The sequence below is a fragment of the Brachyistius frenatus genome, unplaced genomic scaffold (genome assembly GCF_029030835.1).
Source record: "Brachyistius frenatus isolate BFR_SWC_R1_liver_20210118 unplaced genomic scaffold, ASM2903083v1 Contig_8, whole genome shotgun sequence".
In the NCBI taxonomy this organism is placed as follows: Eukaryota; Metazoa; Chordata; class Actinopteri; family Embiotocidae; genus Brachyistius; species Brachyistius frenatus.
The window spans coordinates 4,958,635-4,981,596 of NW_027210607.1; the positions used below are offsets into that span (position 1 = coordinate 4,958,635).

The following is a 22,962-nucleotide window of genomic DNA, read 5'->3' on the forward strand; positions in this document are numbered from 1 at the left end:
AAGCTAGAAATATGTTGACTATCATATCAGGCTAATATCATCAAGCTAAAGAATTCAGCTCTCTGAATCACAAAGTCTTCAGTCAGTCTGTCTTCAGTCACGGGAGTCTGATCATTCAGATGACAGCTAGCTTTAACACGAGAGGCTTAATGAAAAGAGAAGAGTAGCAGAAGGGCCAAGACCTTTGGTCTCATTTAGCCTCCAACAGCTTCACCTTCTGCTCTCCACAGCTCAACATCAGACGGCCGGAGAGGGCTAGGGAGGGCCAAAGATCCAGGGACAGGAGCCAGGGGCAGGATGTCACGTCAAGTCCTGAACCCGCCAGCCAAACCAGCCATACTCTGTGGGACGCTCCGTCCCAGCTTTGAGAACAAAGAAGAGGGTCTGACACCGGCCAGGCAGCCCCCTGTTCCTGGCTGGACTCCAAGTCTTCTAGGACCCTTTAAGGCTGCTCGACAGGACCATGCCCAGTCCTTTGGCAGTGCTAAGAAGTTTTCAACCAAACTCACATGGAGCTGTTTCCCCTGGGTGAGCAGAGATGTGACCTGGCAGAAAGGACTCTTCACCCAATCTGAGAACTCCAAAATACTCCAAAATGGAAACACAGAAGTTTGTAGCTTTACAGCCACATCTTTAACACTCATGCAGCAGGAGGGGACAGACAGACGAAACAACAGCTCAGGTAGAGGCTTCAGGAAGTGTTACCTTACCACCAGTCTTAAAAACTGCAATATGTCTATGAACTCTATATACATCCACAATAAAAAGCCTTGCACAATGCTGCTCGTGTCTGTTACATAAACAATGCAGCTGTATTGCACCTTGGGGAATGAGAGTACTGCATGAACACTTGTGTGAAATTTCAGAGAAGAAACTGGTTTCATATTGTTTTAACATTCTTCTCAGCATGTTGCATTAAAGTAAGGCCTTCTAGCTTCCACTGACATTCAGGCCATGTCATTGGTAACAGAGAAATTGGAATCACAGTTCTCAAGTTTACTGTTTACATGCTTAGAACTGTCCGACTTCCTATAAACCTTTCCTATCCAGGTTAAAATGATGAAACAAACAACAAAAAGTCATCTTTTCCCCCAGTTTTTAACTGACTTCTTGTTGGTTCCTTGTTGTCATCACATGGTAAGGACAGTGGCATTAATGACAATTATAGAGCAATTTAAAAAGGACTGCTGGATACACCACACCTTCACTGACCACAACAATACTTCAATGACAACACCCGTATTGGAGAACTGTTAAAATTAAAACCCAACCGAACTATAATAGCCACTCAGTGATTTTGCCGAGTGAACATGTTGGTAGTATTTGTTAGTGTTCGGCTGGTTAATATAATTTAATATTCACTTTCCTATTTATCAGAATAACCCAAATGGAGGAGCAGAAATGTTAAATGTACCCATCAGAAAGTGGTCGGTACAGAGTTCTTAGAAGTAGTGAGGACAAAGGAGGGGGTAAGGTGGATAAAATGGAGAGAGGGAGTGGTGTTGAAGGGGTTTGATTGGTGTCCAGCAGGGTTCAAGGGCTGGTGTTTTGGTCCTTAAAGAAGCAGGACTGAGATTCAGAAACCAGTAAACCTTCAACACAATAACAGTGGAGTTTAGGGGCTCCCCATCTTAGCGACTTGAACGGTTCCACAGTATGTCCGTGCATTAATGAATCACTCGGGCTCATATGCAAATCTGACAATAGAGCGAGACGCTGTGCATGTCCTGAGAGTATGTTGGAGCGCGAGTGTGTTTCTGTGGGACTGTGAGAGCCCAAAGGTGGGAACTGGGCAACCTTCTCACCCTTGTTCTGTGTTTCTCCCCTAGGACAAAATAGGAAGAAGTGGGGAGGTTGTGAACAAGACGCAGCAATGGCAAACACACAAGAGCAGATATGGGGGTTGGGGTAGTAAATACCAGCGCAAGGAGGGGTTAGGTGCTGTGGTAACAGAGGTCTCAGACAAACACTGTGATCAGGATTCAACACACACACACACACACACACACACACACACACACACACACACACACACACACACACACACACACACACACACACACACACACACACACACACACACACACACACACACACACACACACACAGAGCAAACACACTCACATGCATGCTGTACACAGACTTCCAAACTGATAAATTGGGCAAAGCACTATCCAAAGCAAGATGTAAATGGCTTAAAAGATGTGGCACGTTGCCATAATCCTCAACAAGACATCAGTCTCCCATGGGCAAGAACAATCTCTGGGAACATCTGAATGACATGACAAAGAAATAGAGGAATTAGTAGATGAATGCGAGAAAGAGGGAGTGGATGGTAAATCTTGGCCAAACTACTGGACTTTGAAAAGATGCTTTCTTTCACCATCCTCCTGAAGCCATAGATCTTTAGATGGTGTTTGGTGTGAATGTGAACATGTTTGTGAGTAGCAGCTTCTGTGTGATGTGTGCAATGTGCGTGTGCGCACCTACATTATGCGTAAAAGTTTCTACGGTGCATCACCTGCACTGTAAAAATGCATATATCGAGAATGTGCTCCACACTCTTCCCGCTGCTGAGTTACAGCAGCTGTCACCAGTGCGACCTTTCTCTCAACCTTTAATGTCTTCAGCAGCCTCGTCCTCTCCTGCCTGCCTGGACCTCTCTCACAGACTCTGTCTATGTCTGTGCTGGAATTCCCTCTATCAAATCTGCATACCGTGTGTGAATCAGCTGTTTAATAACTCTATGTACATAATGCATACTTATATTAATGTTATCTCAAAAGCATCACTGATATGTGTTACTAACATGGAAAAACATATGGATAGCAAATTCCAAACTCTAGTACCTGATAAATAAAAGCTGGTGCTAGAATTCAGATGGAAATGAAAGCTAAAGTCATAGGTAGACCCCTGTTGTGGACTTTGCATCTACATTACAGCAACAAGTTGAAACATTTAAAGTCCTTTGGAAAAATAACAAATTATTTCATACATGTAAAGACAAACAAACCACTTTGGTCACCAGGAAGATGGTAGATTGAGGAAGAAAGGGAGAATATAAATAAAAGAGATCAATACATTTCATGAAACTAACACATCATGATGTGCCCACAAAATAGATGAACTACATCTCTCTACCACACACGTGGTAACGGTGCAATACAGGACAGACGACCTCGCATGTACACAGAGATCCTGTGTGAAATGGGCTCCCGTATTCAAATTTAAATGATGTATCACTCGTACCCTTTGGGGAGCACAGCAAAAATCCTGCAGCTTCACTAAAATATAATCAACAAACATAGAAATAAAAACATCATTGAGGCTGCTGAATAGTTTACAGAAAAATTTGAATTTCTGAGAGCAACAAAAATATAGCTGTGTTGCCATAAAGTTACGTAAGAGCCAGGACAGCAGAGCTAAGGGCTACATGTGGATTCCAAGATAGCAATAGTTGGCACAGTGTGTGTAATATTGCATTTACACTAACAGGAATATATTTTTGACAAAAACTAAGAGCACCGAGTGCTGCAATAGCTTTCTTTGGTGCTACAGTCCTAACTTCAGAGTTGTTAATTACAATCCTGAGAACTGAAATTGATTGTCAAAATGAATTTCACCTTAAAAAAAACCATTTTCGATTAAAAGTATCAAACATGTAGGTTCACAACTCGGTTCAATATAGCATTAGGGTCATTCAAGCTATTCGTATGAGGATATACAGGTAATAATGATGAGAAATGTGTTGTACATGTCCATAAGAGATACAGTAACATAGCATACCTTATACCGCATCTTGGGGCAGGAGTGAATGTAAAAGCCCAGGTAGTAGTAGGACAGCTTGGGGGACTGTTTGTGCATCTGCCTGGTGAAAGCGATCTCCCTGTGGCAGGAAACACACAAACACACCTTTTCAGAGAGACAGGTTTGGTGTCACTGTTTCTTAAACTGATGGCACACTCCTGCACCACTTTCTGTTTTTCACTCACTTGTGGGTGGAGATGCTGCACTGCAGTGCCCTGTGTTTTAAATTTCACATGTTGTACATTTCCAATTTGTCCAGCAATTTCGGTATCTGTTAAATAAACTACATAATGTGCTGTATAATTAATTTACCCAAACAAAATGATGCTTTATGAGAGCTGATGTTAAGTAGTTTGCATTGTCTTTTATCTGTAAATGTATGCACATGCAGTGAAGACTATATGAGCACCATCAAAAGGGGCAGCCAAATAAGGACATCAGGATTGGTCTGTAGGTTTTAATCAGTGAAAACAACCAGCCAGACAAATTAGAGAGTTATTGAGAACATTAATATCAAAGTGTGCACTAACTAACTTAAAATGTGTTTTTTTCACAGGTTAGTTTGTCAACAGCATATAAATGAGGACATTAAGAAATAAAATTGGTACTAGCAGCTCTGAGAAGAGCAGTGCCCAGGCTGAGGAAGTAAACACCCACACTCAAAAAGGCAGCTTTTCTTGGTCTCATGTCATTACACAAAAACAACTACCTCCTTTCTATCGGCATTGAGCCTTGAGCAGAAAAGAAGGTGTTGAAAAAGGGAGGCGGGAGAGAGCGTGTAAAATAAAGATTTAGAACTTGGAGGATTTATACATCGTCTTCAAATACAGTAAATGTCCTGCCTGCTTTATTTTTCTCCAATAGTTTCTTCTTTAATTGCATCCTTTTACTGAAAGCCTATTTTCCCCCTTTCCTTCTGCTGTTTCCTTCGCTATTCCCTAACTGAATTCCAGCTCCTCTTTTCCCCCCCTTTTTTTGTTTCACTCTTCCTTCCACTGCTCTGTGTTTCACCCACTTAAATGAAGGGGGAGAATTCCCTTTCTTAAAATACTTAAGAGACAGAGAAAGAGGCCTTAAAATAAAATAGATGCACTGAAAAATAAGACACAGGACAAAGCGAGCCGAGCGAGGGAGGGGGAGAAACAGGGAGAGAGAGAGTGCAGGGGGAGAATATAAAAGAGGAGGGTCAAGAAAGAGAAAGGGACAGAGAAGAGAGGCAGCGAGAGCGAGGTGCTAGAAGGTCACCCGCTTGCTGCCAGGTTCCTGGGTTCCCATCCCCTCACCACAAAAGGGCCCGGCAGGCCTGAATTGGGGGTAAGGGGGGTCAAAAGAGGCGAGGGGCCCATTCACAAAAAAGCCATGCCACCCCCCACCCCTCCTTCACTTGAGGCCTTCACACCCCCACCTCCACCCCCCTGGCAGCAGCTTGAGTCCGCCATTATCCCCTCTTCAGCCATCTGACACTCCAGCACAAGCCAATTATCAAGCCCTCTGCTCCTGCACAGCTTCCCTCATACTGATGTGCATACACACACACCCAGACACAAAGGGCCCATAATAGTGCATACCACGAGGTGCTTACTGCAGCTTTGCATGCATGTGGAAACATTTCATTACCGAACAGTACAAGAATAGCGTTGATTGGCCAGATGTAAAATGCAGAGTGAGCTACTAGTGATGGAAAGCACACAGAAGCTTATTTAACTGAAGCAGTATAAGTATGTGGTGTATATAAAAAAAAAAAACTAGGTATTTCCCATAACAGTATGCAGGACCAAGAATGGGGCCAAGACAGGCTTTTTTTGATGGCTAAGTGCTGACGATGTAAATCTATTTCCAATTCCTTGTTTGTTTCTTCCTTTAAATCAAAACTCTACATTTTTCAGTTTCAGTTTCCTGAAAGTTGAAACACATTATACAAAATATTATAGAAACAATTCATGTATATTTGAAATATATTTATTTTAAAAGCTGATATTTAGAGTTTACCAAGGTCTAAATAGTTTCTCTCATTTTAAATGTATGCTTACAGTAGGCTACATCTGCATTCTACCACTTTATTATGTACCGAAAATGTATATACATGTATAACAAAAAATATTGGATTGGATGCCTCATCAGTAAATACTGATTCATTTTGGTTCAGGATCAGGGGCAATACAACATAATCAGGACATCTCCATATAAGAAAGTGATCCAGGTTGGACACCAGCTGTGTTTCCTACACACAGTTGCCTCAGGCACCTCATTATATGCCTCTTTTCTTCTCCTCCTCCTTCTGTCCTCTGGGCCTATGGCAAAAGGAGCTACACTTTCTGCAAGATTTTTCTCAACATCCCCCTCTCCTGTTTCCACTGCTGAATCACACATATCCAGTAGTTTATACGCAGTGCTGTACTTGGGTTTTTGTAACAAACATAATAAATCTGAGCTGTAACACAATCCAAACTATGTTTTTCAAAATAATGATTGGTCAAATATGGCCTACAAATCATTGCTCCCACTGAGGTACTTGTGCAAAATTGCAAACACTTTTTTAATGACTTTTTCTTACTAAGAAAAAGCAAAGTTCTGCTCCAAACTTCACATGTAACTCCTCTGTGATTTTTAAAAATGCTGGAGTGCACTTGAACATGGCTCAAAAAAGAAAGAATCAAATGCAAATGGGCTTTCTGTGGAGAAAGAACGCCATCTAATGTATTGAATATTTGCATAGGAAGGTTGGGGAGGGGGGGACATGCATTCTCTCTGCATACAGTAAGTTTTGGACAGAGTCAGCGCCGCCAAGCAGACTGGGGAGTGTCCAGACCTGATCAAAGCCCTGGGCTCTGGTGTCTGTAAACAAGTGGGAGGATTTTAGTCCTGCTGGCTCCTTTCTCCTCCAAGGCCTCCTCCACACACCGAACCCTCTGTGTTACTCTTGGAGTCAGACACTTGAAATAATAGGTGATGGGGGACTGTGTGCTTAGGATGGCCGGGGTGTTCCTTCTGTATGAGCAGAGCCTGTCTGCTGGCCTGATTTAGCGCGTGATTACACATGCACACATACACACATGAATAAACACTCACAGCTCACGTTCCAACACCTGTACACACCAACTTTGAAGCACAGATCGCTCAAGTCTTTCACATCTGGGCAGGAATATTTTAAAAAGCCTTTCTCACATTATTGGGTTACATTTTACAGGAAACGCCAGATATGTGCGCCTGCAGAGTACGTGTGTGTTCTCTTATTTCATACTTAAAGAAAGAACTGTCGTCAGCTGAACCACAAACAGAGCGCTGCCTCAACCAATCAAGTGTGAAGGAAGAGGTATTTTTCCTGATCCAAAGCATTATGGCGCTTATAGGATAGTATACGGTTCTAAAGATCAAACCTGGAAGGAGCCGAAAAGATCAAGAAAGAGGGAGAGAGCAGGTCTGGAGGAGGGCAAAGGGAGAAGAATGGAAGAAAGAACAAAGACATTTGGCAAAGAAGAACAAGAGGCAAATATTCAACATTGAGAGACAGTAAAATGAGCTGCATGTTGCATTTTCACAAATCATTATGCTGGTCATTTTTAACACATACTGCAATAAAATTATGATAAATAATCTGGATATGGCTATGGATTTAGCACCTTCTACATCACAGTCTGCATTATGTCCCATTAAGTAACATTTGACAGAAAATCTGCAGGATTGTTTTATATAAAACAGGGTGATCGCAGCATCATCATGATGTCAGGGAGCAACAAAAACATGAGAATTGTCCCTGATGTGCCATATCAATATGCCTATCAATCACCTCCACCATTATCTTGCAGGTTTTTCACAAGAATAGATCAGGGATGATGTTACTTGTTGGGAAACTAACCTGAGAGCAGAGTAGGAGCCCAAAGACAGTGAGGCAAAGTCTGGGTTGTAGTACAGGTAGACGGAGGACACACAGGTAGGCAAGATGTCAATCACCCCCACTGCCACAATGCGCCCGTCCAGCCAATACTGCTGGTGGAAAGAACCGTAGCCCACATCGGGCCCATCTGGAGAATGTTCTGCCTGGGAGGACAGCAAAGGGGAAAGAAAATAGTCAGAGGTGGTCACTGGTCAAAATAATAGTAGGACTTTTGTGTGCAATATAGTCTGCATGTAAAATATATAAATCACAGTGGAATGGGAAGGTGGTATTTAATAGGACTGTTTTTACTTTCTTTCCCTGATCCTCTTTCTCTGCCTTATACACACACACAGACACACCTGTATGATGGTGTATTAAAAAGCCCTGCTTTTCCCCACCAGGCCTCACGCATTATGTGAGGGGGTGTACAGTAGCCTCACGTACAGCCTGCTAATGGCTCCCAAATGTGGAGTGAAAGCTGGAGCAGGGTGGAGTTGGGGCTGCGAGGTTGGGGAGGGAGGAGACGGGGAGGGGGAGACTGGCCGCAGAAACACTCCAGGAGAGGACTTTTTAATAAAAGACCCTGCATGAGCAAAATCCATTTCACCAGGCGGTGGTGGAGAGTTGCCAAGCTTTCTCCCATATGTCTGCGTCTGCTCTCTCCATGTGGCATGAAAGAATGTGGGTGTAGGTGAGCACCCGCGTGTTTTGAGTCTACCGCATTAATAAAACGGTTCGGGTTTTGACACACGTTGTGTTTCTCATAAGGATCCGCATGCTGGGTTTTTCACTCAAGTCACTTGACTGCTTTTATCACAGAGGATTAAGACTAGAGGCTCAGGGTTGGGGTTAAAAGTCATATTAAGTGAGGGTATTGGTTTATGTTTGTGTGTGTGTGTGTGTGTGTGTGTGTGTGTGTGTGTGTGTGTGTGTGTGTGTGTGTGTGTGTGCGTGCGTTTCTTCAGTGCACGAGTAACAGGATCCCAGTCCTTCAGCAACATTCATCTGGACACAGTTAAGTAGCGCAGACGCTGCTAGTTATCACAACACAGAGAGCTAGCTCACTAATCCAGAGCACCACTGGGGCCACACTCCCACCAAATTAAACCTGACCAAATAGAAACAAGGTACGTACACACATGAACACACACTCCCTGCAGCTCTGTGACCCCAGATGGCTGACGGTTTTCTTAAGTAGAGCTGATAACAAAAATAAAGTCATGTCCCTCTAGGTCGGGCCTTTGGACACCAAGGTCTAAATACCTGTTTGACACAATGTACACCACAGTCCATGTATTCTTGTGTGTACTTGTGTGTGGATAGTTGGGGAGGCAGGGATGATTAAATTCTCTAAATGCTGCTCTACATCAGAGGCTATACGATATGAGATACAGATGATGAGGGTTTATTGAGTATTAGCTGCAACTGGAAGACGGGCCGAAAAAAAAATCCAGGAGAAAAATTTATTTACAGGGCAGCTGGGGATGTTGAAGGGTGACAGACACCACATCTGGATCAGGCTCTGTGTGTGTGTGTGTGTGTGTGTGTGTGTGTGTGTGTGTGTGTGTGTGTGTGTGTGTGTGTGCGTGCGTGCGTGCGTGCGTGCGTGCGTGCGTGCGTGCGTGCGTGCGTGCGTGTGTGTGTGTGTGTGCGCGAGTGTGTGTGCGAGTGTGTGTGTGTGTGTGTCCATGGCTGGACGAACTGTCAGTCTGTGTAAGCAGGCAGCCTGTTATTTCTTGGCACCAGTTCCCCCAGAAACACTAGAGGCTTTGTCAGAGGCCCCCGTCTGTCATTTAGAAGTTGTAAGTAAAAGGAAAGAGCACGAGGTGATTTTTCTTACCCCACCTCAAGTGGACATGCTGGAGCACAGTTTTCCGAGTATTAATGCTGGTGCAAGACAAGTAATGTCAGTTTGAGTTTGTATGTTTGTTTGTAAGCTGTGTTCAAGGCTGATCTTGTCTGACTGACCTGTGCACCACCTCGAACGACAGCTTAATGAATGTGTCCTTGCCACTGTGACAACAATCTAAACATTCCCTTCAAACCACCCCAGAGCTTCAGCAGCAGCCCCAAATCGCTCTCATATGGCCTGAATGTTGGCCTGAGTGAGCAGCATGCTTAATAAAGCCAGGAGGTGGAGTACTGCATGTTTATTTCGACCGGCTTAGAGAGACATTTGGGTATACTTCTGCTGAATCAGAACAATGGGATTATGGGAACATATCAAGCACAAGAAGCTAAATACTTCTCTGTTATTCATCAAAGTAGTTTGCATTTACTGTATTGTTAATCTTAGCCTTGATGTGTCTCTACTAATGATCTATAAAAGGGGAGCAAATGAACAGGCTTCACTTGCACAGTGAGGTTAGACATGTAGCAACAGTATAGTAAGATCATATATACCTATATAAAATAAAATATGTTGCTAAAGATGGCTAATGTACATAAAATGCCTCTATTAAGTGTTAAAGTAGAACAATTCCACTATGTTAAACACTTAGATTATGTTGAATAAAATAAAAAATAAAAATGATCATATAGTTGCACCTGAATCAGGCATTAATGCTGACAACATTTCCTAAATTCAATCAGTGTGATTAAACTGTAATTTCTATGTGATAAATCTTATTGATACAAAAAGGTTCAGGAGACTCTGGACCATCCCTTTGTTATGTTGGTTTAGGCCTGGGTGGTTTTTCTTTTCTTTTTTTTTATTGCACATCGATGTTTTTAATGTGGTTTTTGTTATTTGTTTCCTCGCTGTGTTATTTTGTGATTGTAAAGTGTTGTGGGACCATGTTACATGGTGGTTTTATAATCAAAATAAAACTGAATGTAATTAAAAGAATCTGATGAAAGCAGTTTGTTTGAAACTCCAATAACAGAATGGACAAAAGGCTACTGCTTAAAGGCATAAGGTGTGATAGATATGAGTTACATTATTACATCTATTGATGGCTTTTATGTGGAAGTCAATCAGTGACAGATTAGTTTTTAACTTCAACTCTGTGCAAATCTGCAGCACTGAGTTGTTCAACCTACTGTAGCAGTGATGCTGTTATGATTCTGGCACTGACCAACAACAGATGTCTAACAAACACATTTTAAACGCTCTCTCCTTCCTTCACTCACAAACATGCATTAACACAACACTGTAAAACAACAAGTCCTGCAAGCAGGCTGAACCTACTATTGTCAGCATGCAAACATGTAATTCCTTTCAGGTTGTAAAGGAGTTCAATTTATTGACAGCAGTTTTGTGTTTTACAATACATACAGCTGGAGGACTTTTCTGTTTTTTGGCCTACAGCTCGAGATACAGCATACAGTGGGGTTAGTGTGTTCCTGCTATGGCATGTCAGCTGGTGCATTCCCTGCTGAAGTGTATGTCTGTTTCTTTACATAATGAAAATGCTCATTCTCCTTCTCTGAGAGTGTGTTTGGAAGTAAAAGACAAAGATAAGCAGAACAGAGAGAGAAAGATAGAGAGATTTTCAGAGGAGATGCAAAGGACTGGGGTCTATAAAATATGAATTGTCCAACAATTAATGAGTGTTTACCCCTTGCATTAGACACAATAGGAAACTGTAAAAAAAAATATAAAAGAGAAAGTGAAAGGATAGCTGAACCCCGTGCAGCCTATGAACCCCAGAGTTTCTCCAGTACGTGGCACTTAGACCTCAGCAAAGTCAAGTGAAGTGACAGACACCTGCATGAATGCTGCTTATGATGTTTCCAGGCACTGATCTGGCACCGTTACTCAGACAACACAAATATGTTTGTATTTAGTTTTTGTGTGTGTAAAGAGGAATCAGTTACAGATGATGTCAATTGCCAGTGAGTTTCAGCGTGAATCCTCTCAACAACAACAAACAACAAACAACCTGGCTCCTAATTAGCTGCAGTTGAATTTGTAAGTATGCCGTTTGCATACATTTATATAAATGCAGGCTAATGTGAGCAGATGAACCACATAGTTTGCAGGTTCATGTGGTGAGTGTCCGTATGCGTGTATTTTAATAGCACTCTGATTGGAGACAGATGGAGGCCAACATGCAGAGGTAGAGCAGAAAACCATGCATAATAATTGTGAAACGGGGAGCACTTGAAGAGAGACAGGAGACGACAGAGACAGAGATCAGGAAAGAAAAAACAAGTTGCGCAAGATGAGGCCAAGTGAAAGAAGATGGCCCCCTAAACCAGTCTGAGAGGAGGGGACGCTGAAGGCAGAAAAATATGTGAGGCAGTGTGCCACAGTTGGTGTGTGCACATGTGTGTGTATGTGTGCAGAGCTGTGTAATTCAGTGTGCCTGGCCGCCAGCCTTCACGAGGTGATAAAAGCTTGTTTCCTATAAACACTAATGATGTTCATTAGTGAAGACCTGAGGAGGCCCATGGGGCAAAACAGAGTGACTGTGTTTGTGTCAGTCAGTTTGTGTGTGCTCCTGGACCTCAATCCTATTAAAGTGGCTGTTATAAGTACCCATCCTGGGTCTAATTGCTGGTGTAATTGTCCTGACCTGACAGGTCCACTGGTGTTTCTGAGGGCTGCAGCTTACCAGGCCTGCCAAGTGCTCGGTGATGCCTGGCTGCACCGACATCTCACTCGGTGACAACAAAGAAACCCACCGCTCAAGTATGAATCCTCCTCTAGAAGCCAGCAATACTTGATATATGAAACCATCTAAAACTTTTGTAAGTAACCAGATTATCAGCAATATTGTATTGATTATTGCATCAGAAGCTGGCATTAAATTTTCCATGTTGCCTGAAAAATTACTTTTTTTGTTAACCATCTGCTACGTCCCAAACTGATGCCCACAAAACCACCGCATCAACTCGTAATTTTCACAACGCCACACAAAGGGAAGAGCACTTTGCTGTCAAAAGCAGAGGGAAGCACTGCTCTGAAGACCTTGTGTTCAACACGATTGCAATAAAATCTGGACACCACATTTCACCGTTTCTCCCCCACAACACCCCCTTTCACTTAGACGGGGCTAAATTAAAGCCCCTCCAATATGAAACAAAACCCCCTCCCTGAATCCCTTAACCCCGCTCAATCCAGCTGGAGGGCTCTCAGAGCAAAGGTGGGTGGGTAGGTATGTGCTGGACCAGGGAAACTCGAGGATCTTTATCCCTTCTTATATCTGATGAAGCACTAAATACTGGAAACCTGGACATTTTTCAAATCATTATCATCATCTCCATGACAGTAATTTCACAGGGATGACCTTCTGCTGTTTGGGTCAAATCGTTCCAGGTAACACATATAGATGAAGAGAGACATTTAAATAGGCTTTTATTAAACTGTCAACAGGCCAAAGGAAATACATACCTCTAGTGGTGAATCACAGAGAAATCTCCGGAACTGTGGAGGGAAGCAGAGGAGGGGAAACAGAGAGAAAAACAGTTAGTTCTCTGGGTCACCAACTCTTTTGAAAAGGCATAAATGAAAACCATACACGTCTCCTTTGCTGTCCTGTATAGTTTATCCCTCCCTGTTTTCTCCTCAATCAGGTGTCACATCAAATGTAGCCTTCTGTTCATTGAAGGGCATAGAAAGAAAGACTGTATTTACACAAATGAAAAAATTTACCCTATCAACTGAAGCCCAGAGTCCAGGGAGGACGCAGTGACAGCTAAAATAAGCAACACTGCCAAAGTCAAAATAGTCTATCCTAGTCCCAACACACTTTAAAATTCACACTGGATATCAAGTACTGAGGGACTTTCTATGTGGAAAAATGAAATCTTTCTTCCATACTCTCTACTATTTCCGGGTCTCCTTCTTTTTTTCAGCAGCACAATTGAGAGCGGTGTGTTCACAGTCGAGCTGACCTGGAGGGCTGGAGGACAAACGTAGCATGCTTCCAAAAACCTTGTATAATGAGAAGCAGAACGGCCACAGCGAAGCAGTGGTGGACAGTATTTAGTTTACTCGGTCTTGTCCGACCCCACATGAGCACACAACGCAGTTTCAAGTTCATATTTCACAAAGAAATGCTTTAATCCACCAGTGTCATTCATTTGCAAAATATGGATCTAAAATAGCACCAAAGTGTCATCAGCAGGGACAGAGAGGTTTACAGATAAATAAACAATGAGGGGGTTTCACGTCTCACAAAATAAGGACTTTACCTAATGGCACTCCTTATCAACCAATAGCTCTGCTAATAATATTTTCTTCTCTTGTTGTTTTGCATTTGTTTTCTCTCACTCAAAACCTGACTCCAACTAGTGTTTGACATATGTGGGCTTACTGATGGTAATATACTTCTTAACAGTAACTGCTTAGTGTTGAAAGGTCAGTATTTGCCCAGTATATTGGCAAACTTATACAGTTTATCAATCTCATCCAACTCTGTATTACGTCCTACAGTCAATTAAAGCCAATGACATTTTTTGGTAAAAAAAAAAAAAATCTGCCACTCTATTTCATTTCTGTCACAGTTGCCGACATTTACAATAAGACTTGTTCACAGAGTCCTGATTGATTGACGACCGCTGTAAATGTAGTAGCTCTGGACTGCATATACTGAGAGGGAAATCTGTCTTTTCTTTTAATTAAAACCTAGATTCTCTAGGAGTTACTGGAAATTCCCACAAACACGTCAACATCCTCTGTTTGTGAGTGAGTATGAGAGTATTGTGCACAGTAATACAGCTAGTAATAGTTATGACTGCTGAAGGCATAGTTCACTAGGTGGGGCAGTCCTGGCTTAACTGCAACTCAAAATCCTGCCAGCAGCCTAAACGCATCCAAACGATTTAATGTTTCTCCTTTTGCCTGCCACAGCTCGTGTGTGTGTTGGTGACACAAATGCACCGTTCTCCAACACGGGGGATGATTTTGGCAGAAGAGGACGACAGGATGATGCACTGTCGTCTGTCTTTTCTATTATACCTTTCCTTGAAGGAAACAACCGTTTTCACCACTTTTCAAACCTGCCCACTTGGGATGGATTATCATCAGAAAAATGACTAAATCCATAAAATATTTGTTAAGTTACAGTCATAAAAAAAAGAAAGTCTTATATGAGGAGTTCAACGGACGACTATGTGTAGAGAACACGGAAAGAACAGAACTAAAAAACAATTCATGTAACAGTGCACACACTTCTTGCTGAGAGGTGTTGTTGAGAGCTATAAACTCTCAACAAATTGTGCTCCCTGCAGTGCTGAATACTACAACAAGATGCTTAACACTGCCTTTACCCTTGACTCACTCACAGAAGGATGAAGAGAAACAGAGAGGAAGAGGGGATCAACCAAATGTTGTAAACATGGAACAAATAAGACTGATGAGCCTCATTGTCTGTTCAAGTATCATTTTAACTTCTCCTCATCAAAGCCATTATTATGCAAATCCTTGAGCCTCCATCAGGTCCTGGAAGAAACTTTAAACTGTTTGTAGGAATACAACTCATTGGAATGAATTTAGATTTACTGAAACTCGATCCACCTACTAAACAGAAGAATACGTTGCACTATTTTTACTTTCCATGACCAAAGTGGGAACTGTGGCGACTAGATCTCTTCAGTCTTCATGATCTTTGCTCATGCAAAAAAATGCTTGTCAGGTCCCCCACCTGTGCAACCGTGCCAGTACAGGGTAATTTTCCACTCTTCCCTCTGCAGTGACTACTGCTCTGCCAGTCAACAAACTACCAACAGCAAAGCCTCCCAACGTGCAGTACTGCTGAAGGGCACAAATGAAACTTTTGTTTAAAACTCACAAAAAAACCTAAATGGTTTACCAACAGAACAACAGCTGCAGTTATTAGATGACATCATTTATAGAGGCCGTGCTACAACACTGGCTGCTGTGTGTGTAGAAAGGAGATTTTCAAACTGATCTTGTTGGAAAGTGCTGTCTCATTTGATTAGGCAAATAAGTGTGTGAATATTTATGCATTAGAGCTTTTTTTTAATGACTGCACATGCATATTTGGATGTGTGTCAGCTTTAAGCGTGTGCCTCTCTCCTCCTCGTTTACCGCTCCAGACCTCCTCTGATGCGCGTCAGCCCTGTTTGGCTGGATGAGGTCGCTCTCCAGGAGCCGAGCAGAGTTGACCCCTTGCTGACAAACAGCAGACAACACGGCCCTGTGAGGCTGCCAGACGCTGCCAGGGATGTACAGTCGAATATGCAGGTACAGTCACACGTGAATATGATCATACATTTGTGTCTCCTTCTGTCTCTAATACAACCACACACGAACGGAGCCAGATCCAGAGTACTTTCAGGAACCAACACATGGAGTCCATCACTTCCTCTCCAACTCTCCCTTTCTTATAGTAAACACTCATCTGCGTACGATTAGGAGTGCAAGCAACCGTCTCAAACACACACGCACATACAGTACATATAAACACACACATCTGCTTAAGCCTAATTGCTACTTAGACCTCTCGTCATTGTGCTCTTTGCTCACTAAAATTGCTGTACTTATTGGAGCGACAAGGTGCCTGTATACACTCTATACAATAAAAACAACCCTCATGTGTTCTTTGCTGAACTTCTTCTTACTTGATCACTGTCTATTTCAGGCTTTGTAAAGAAGCTCCAGAAACCGAGACACAAATCAAGGCTCAAAATTTTAAAAATACTTTTCAGTTTATCCGACATAAGAATTGGGTTGACAAAGATAATGCCACTCCGATGATTGTATTGAATATGTCTGTAAAATGAGAAACCATGTCGCAAATGGCCTAAAGATAATCTGTGGCAAAAGTTACTTCTCTCATTCCTTCCATTTTTACTGATACATTTTATTGCCATTTCTCAGCTTTTTCCATAGATTTTTTTTTTTTTTTTAAGTGTCTCAGTTAAGGTCCTGGCCATCAAGAAGAGTAAATACAGATTTAACAGAGTTTGTTTTCCTCAAAATGAATGCCACATGTGCAGGAACTGAGAGTCACGGCTCAGCACAACAGTTAAGACCAATAAGCATGAGTGAGAGAGTGAGAGAGTGCGTGCGCGTGTGTGCGCGTGTGTGCGCATGCGCGCGTGTTTTGTGTGTGTGTGTGTGTGTGTGTGTGTGTGTGTGTGTGTGTGTGTGTGTGTGTGTGTGTGTGTGTGTGTGTGTGTGTGTGTGTGCATGTGTCTAAATAATTGCGAGTATATGCGTCAACTCTGTCAGGAAACCATGATTGGACGTGGAACGGATAAAGTCTGGCTCCCTTCCAGTCATGGTATGACAGGAAATGCATACATTCTTAAACAAACAAAGCCATTCCCCTCCAGGACATCATACTGTCTAATGATTGTATGATTTAGGGGGATAATTCAACTTGCACGCATACAACATTTCTCCTATCGCTTGGCTCAGAGCCAGGCCGACAGTAATCCAGGTTTGGTCCCAAGGTAATACTTTAATGGATTAATAAATACCTGCGCTAATACCAAATGACCCAACTTCCTCAGTAGTAGCAGCAGTAAGAATCGAATGGCATGGCACCAAAATGTGCCATCACCACATCAACAATGTGTTTCCCCTTTTCTTTATGAATGCCACAAGTCAATGGGGGGCTCAAAGCTTCTGGGAAGACAATAGGCGAGTTAACCAGGAGCTTGACGGGCAAGAAAATAAAATTGTGGTATTGTGGGCTAAAGAGTGTGTGTCACAGAAGTCCAACTAAGGGGAAAATAATAAAGTCAAGTTTGTTCGAGTGGGAACAATTAGGGCCCAGTCTTGAATAAATGAACTTCAGCAGGATGAATCATTCTCATTCTCTCAGGTTAGAGACCTCATCCAGCAACTCCTCATCCTGACTGGACTTTATTTTCACCAGGGCAGGTATGAAAGTGAAACAACTGAAAAGGTCTTTTAAACATTGACTAGTGTCAACCTCTACAACACCTTCATAAACCACAGAAAATGGCTGCGCTTATGAATTGATCATACTTTTATATTAATTACAGTCCAAACAAATGTAGTGTAGAGTGTTGTTGCCAAGTCAATTCTCTATAACTCTTATGTTAGAAATGTCAAAGTGAATTACAATCAACGTGCTTATTCCCCACCTTGATTCACCCTGTACTTTTACACCACACTATATTGAGTGGGATTCCAACATGGAAAGTCAATCAATAAAAAGAGGGATTTGCTCTCTGGAAACCCGACAGACAGCAGAGGTTGTAGCGCAGCTCCACAACTTTTCATTTTTATATATATATTTTAGAGATGTTATTCCACTAGTTCTCCAAACTATCCACTCCCCGCAGTTATTACCCTGAGCCGAAGCTGTGCATACAAACACACACTCCCTGTTAACAGAGCTAGTGTTATGGCACTAGGAAAGAATCTGCCACAGTCTGCCCAATCTGACAGCTTTTATTATTTATTAATTACCTTACTTTTACAAGCTGGAGAATTTAGTAATTTACTGCGGCCTGCTGGCAGGAGGGTGGAGGAGGAGGCTGTTTTTCCAGCCCGGCGGGACAAAAGGCCCTCTCAGGTTGTCCAGCAGTTCTGCATCCTGACTAGACTTTATTTTCTCTTATATTTATATATTACGTGGAGAAGCAGAGGTGTGTACACACATAATTTATAATATAAGTTACTGTGTATTATAAATTCACTCTTTTTAAACTTCGAGAACTTATTATAAACTTTCACATTTCCATTCAATAGTGAACAGTACCTCTCATTCACTGCATATAAACTAGTCAACCCTTTTTGTATTTTATAGTAGTTACAACTTCACATTCAAAAAATAACATGCAGAGAAAACATTATAAAGGCCCCTGAATGCAACAGTTTTCTCAACAGTGTGCACATTGCTCATGATGGAAAGTGGCGTAAAATTATTTATTTTCAAATTAGGGTGAGTTATTATTTTCATTACCACATAATTTGTCAATAATTTAAAGATAACTTAATAATGAATTTAGTCGTCAAAGTCCACTAAAATGAATTAACAAATGCCATTTACAGTATACCCAAAGGGTGACATCTTTAAATTGCTGTAAAATAGAGAGAAGCAGCAAGAAGCTGGGACAAGCATGTGCTGTAGAGGAGCTCCTTACCAGGTGTGAAATAATAATCATGCAGTACCTCACTCTCACTACACTCGCTGGGGTCATCACCATGTACGGCCATCTGGTAGCGGGCGTACAGCGCCACCGACTGCTGATAGGACGCCTTGAATTGAGGGTCCTCAAAGTTCACTGGCACTAGCCTCACCTTCAAGCACAGGGTGTGGAGGGAGAGGAGGTGGAGGGAGGTTTCATAAGGGTTGACAATGAATACGACGACAGTGAGTAGTTAGAAGAAAAATCTAAAAATGAGAAAAGGGAGGATGGAGCAACGGACAGTGCAGGAATCAACAGTAGGTTATACAAGTGCTTTGGGGTTGACTTCAGTCTCGTCGTCCTCGAAGCAAGCTGGTACCACAACAGGTCTGTTTTGCGTGTTAGACTTGATTTAATCAGACTGACAAAGGACACATAAATGCAAGCAAACAATGGGATCCTAGGAGACTGATAGTGTGGTTTTTAAATGGTTAGATAATGTGACACTTGAAGATGAGGCTAATGCACTACCCAGCTTTTAACCACAAATCACTCGGAGAGAATTGGTAGTTCAAGTTTCAACACTGTCAGCGCGTGGAAGACCCAGAGCAATACAAATCCATAATTGTGTGGCTCATCTAAGCTAGACACATTCAGACTCTTGTCCAACACCACAGACTCCCCTCAAAAAGGTAAACAAGGTCGAACAGACTGCTCGCACAACGAAAATCAAAATCTCATTACCACTACTTATCCTAAATAAAAATGAGGTTCAAGTTCAGACATAGAGTTATCGTGAGGGTGAGATGATGGTGGACACAGGCGAGGTGAATGTGTGAAGGTCGAGAGGGTTCAGCTGACAAACTGCCCGCCCCCAAACTGAAACAGCTCAAGACTAATGACCAGGCTGGCCGACCAAGGGCCAACTCAGACACATGGAGAAACACCGCTCTCAACCATAGCGTACGGAAACATTTTCCCCTCCATTTCCTCTTCCTTTGACTCTCACATTTATACACATACTCTCTCCTTAACACCAGCACGTTAATTCACTTTTTTTTTTCCATTCAAAGAGACATTTTGGATTTTCCCCCTGACTCATGTTTCAAAGCTGAAGCACAAATTATTTATCAATTCCAATCTCACTTCAAGATTAAGATAGTCTATATTTTGTTTATTATGAACAAAAATAACTGAAATCTTCAATAAAAATGTAATAACACCCTTTATATAGTTAACTGAAACTCTGTTATTAAATAATTGTTACCAAAAAAAAGCAACATTAAGCATTAACTGCTACCTGTGATGCATCTCTAAAAAAAATGAAATAAAATCCAGCACTTACAATAGATCTAATACTGCATTCCAATATAGGATATTTTGTTTTGTTTAAAAAGATTAAATTAGAGTAGGATGAAAGTCTTTTGATGCCTTTCTAGGTACCCAGGTTTGTCGACCCTCTCCCTCCCTCCCTGGGCACCCCTAGAGAAGGCTGACCTATGCCTATCAACCTCTGACCTGGCTCTCGGAGGGTTTGTCAGGAGGGTCCTTGTGAATGGCCATCTGGTAGAGTTTGTACACCTGGTAGGAGGCGTCGAAAGAGGCTTTGAACTGCGGGCTAGGGGGATTGGAGCGCACTAGCCTCACCTTCAAAAAGAATACGTGCAGACAAAGGGTTAACATCAAAATGGGGTGAAAAAAAGTACTTGAGAATAAAAAAAAAATTTTTTAAAAAGTGGTGATTAAAAATATCCAAAAGAAAAACACATCTCAAATCAAAGAGAGAAAATGTGTGAAAGAACTGTGAAAGGACAGAGAGACTGACATAAACACACCCTGTGGAAGCATTTTACAAACAAAATGCAGCGTTAGTTTGGAGGTTTTGCTTTGTAGATTTTATTTTTGTAATTTCATTTTAATGAAGTTCTTGTGTTCACTTTAAACATAGCTTGATGGGAAAACAAGAACAATAAAACATTAGGGTGTGTTATGGCCATCTCCCTTGTGACACAAAAACATATATAAAATACATTTGCTGTTAAAGTGTCTTTGACATACTCATAGTAGTTCTGAAAAAACAAAAATAATCATTAGCCTATTTGCTGAAGTATATGTATGAGCCAGTTTCTACTGCTTCACCATGGCAACGGAGACTTTAGTTTTACTCTTGTGCAAAGGATTTTTTTGTGTACATGAGTTTCACACATACGTGTAACTTAAAGGTGCTCAATAATTGTTTTTCTCCATTTTGAAATTCTATGGCAGGTAATGAATTGCTTGCCAGCCAGCTGACACAAAAGGGAACCAAAATATTGGTTCACAGCATTAGTAGTGGTCAGACAATTTAACAGATTTCCTTTAATCATTTGTATAGCAATAATACAGTTTGTATTGCTCTTCAACTCACCTTTTGTGTTTGTGTACAGTGTGTGTCACATTATCGAGCAAGCATGATGAACATTAAAACCAGAGTCCATGTTCAGCTAATCTACCCCAAGAACATATGCAACTTATCGAATGAATCCTTACTTAGAATTAATGGCGGTGAATAATGAACTTATAAGGCATCTGTCATATATATATATATATATATATATACACACATTTAGTATATATAGGAGGTTTTTACCAGATGGGCCTATAAGATAAGAAGTTTGTACGAGCTTAAACACACTATTTCTTCATACTGTTAGTGCAGTGCTCAAATCCAACTGAACAGGGAGGATCAGGAAAAGCCTTTGATAGAAAGACTTGTGGAAAGAAAATTTGGCCGAGTGTTGTTCATGTCACACAAACTGAGGAATTCAACTTTCTCATCCTCTGGCCCCATTTAATTAAGCGCTTCTTCGTTTGGAAGCTTTTGTTGGCCACAGAGGCCGTGCCATATGAATCCCCTGGAAGAGCAGGACAGAGGATTTGAACTTGGGGTTTGTTTGACTTGGACCCGAGTGGCTCTTTCTCATATGAACACTTGGCATCTATATCCTTTAGTAAAACAGAGACGTTGGGCCTCTAGCATAAATGGACAACGCTCCAGTTCAGTCTTTTTAATTTTGTTCCTGATCTAGAGATATATTTTTGATAGTCTGAAATCTGTTTGGTGAACCAACACTGCAGCAGATAGTGGACAGCCCGGAAATGAAATGTATAATTCTCATAAAAGCCTTGAAACATAACACAGACAGTGTTGAACTACTTATAAAAAATAAAACATTGTGGTTTATGAAAGCTTTAATCAAGAGGTATGTTGCTCTGAACTTAGATCTTCAAGACCTTACCGACTGCTCAAAGAGAGTAAAATAATAAAGAAGCCAACTGATTGCCAAAACACTGCATGTTAGCAGAAGGAGACTTCGGAAAGAAATGGTATGAAAATATGAGAAAAGTGTGGAGACAGTAGACAACACACTTGAGGGAACAGGGGGCGAGCTGTTCCACACTTTCCTGAGGTGCCTGAGGGGATCTGTATCATGTTCTCGCACTGACCCCTGGTGGTGGTAGATGGAACATCAATTGCATTTACAGCCAGGACAAGATGTAACCATCGACCTATTCATACATCTAAACCTGTCTGCCCTATCATTGTAACTTATCACTTAGATATACAATACTCAAAAGCTCCTCCAAAGTCACCGATTTTAGACTTTACAGATATCGTGGTAAGAAATAATTGTTCACTAAGTTTTACAGAAATTAAAGGTCAATCTATGGCACCACCAAAGAACAGATATGCTTAATTACAAACTTTCCACTTCCTGTCTATATTTATTTTTAAATTGTTATATGTATTCCTGTATTCTCATCAAGTATCGTGACATCTTTAACAGATGTGTTTGTGATGAATTTGAGCCAGACTGCATTTAATTGCTCTATTGTAAACATCATAATCTTCTGGTACTGGTGTTAAAACCCTTTTAATCCTGCAGCTAAATCCACAGAACAGAAGCCAAAGTCACAGCATCCGATAGATCCACTAAACTGCTTATAATCCAAATTAGTTATTGAGCCAAAAATCTGATGCAGCCTTGCCATATGTTCTTTAATAAACGGCTAAATGGGTCAACAAGAGGCCACTCTCAATTATTTGACTTGTAAAACGTATAATTAACCTTCATTTGCAAAGAATAACCTTGAGAGCATGCCCACTTAGTGAAATTAAAAGATAAGTGCAAGCAAACAAATTAATCCAATTGAAAGGAACTGACAGGGAGATGTTTTATTGTCAGTCTTTTCTCAGGGGGAACAGAGACAAGAGACAG

General features: G+C 41.5%; 1 protein-coding gene across 4 annotated transcripts in view; it reads right to left on the reverse strand.

Annotated features, from left to right (window-relative positions):
- The window catches only part of LOC138616043 (arginyl-tRNA--protein transferase 1), a 55,791-nt gene that overhangs the window by 21,284 nt on the left and 11,545 nt on the right, over positions 1-22,962 (reverse strand). Inside the window, exons 7-11 of one of the 4 annotated variants that reach the window (XM_069690046.1) lie at positions 20,222-20,350; positions 18,747-18,875; positions 13,023-13,055; positions 7,664-7,845; positions 3,787-3,886 (exon numbers count right to left, since the gene is read on the reverse strand). In XM_069690046.1, the coding sequence (XP_069546147.1) occupies positions 3,787-3,886; positions 7,664-7,845; positions 13,023-13,055; positions 18,747-18,875; positions 20,222-20,350 (573 nt within the window). The remainder of the gene's footprint in view (positions 1-3,786; positions 3,887-7,663; positions 7,846-13,022; positions 13,056-18,746; positions 18,876-20,221; positions 20,351-22,962) is intronic. The other 3 variants (XM_069690044.1, XM_069690043.1, XM_069690045.1) reach the window with 3 other exon arrangements.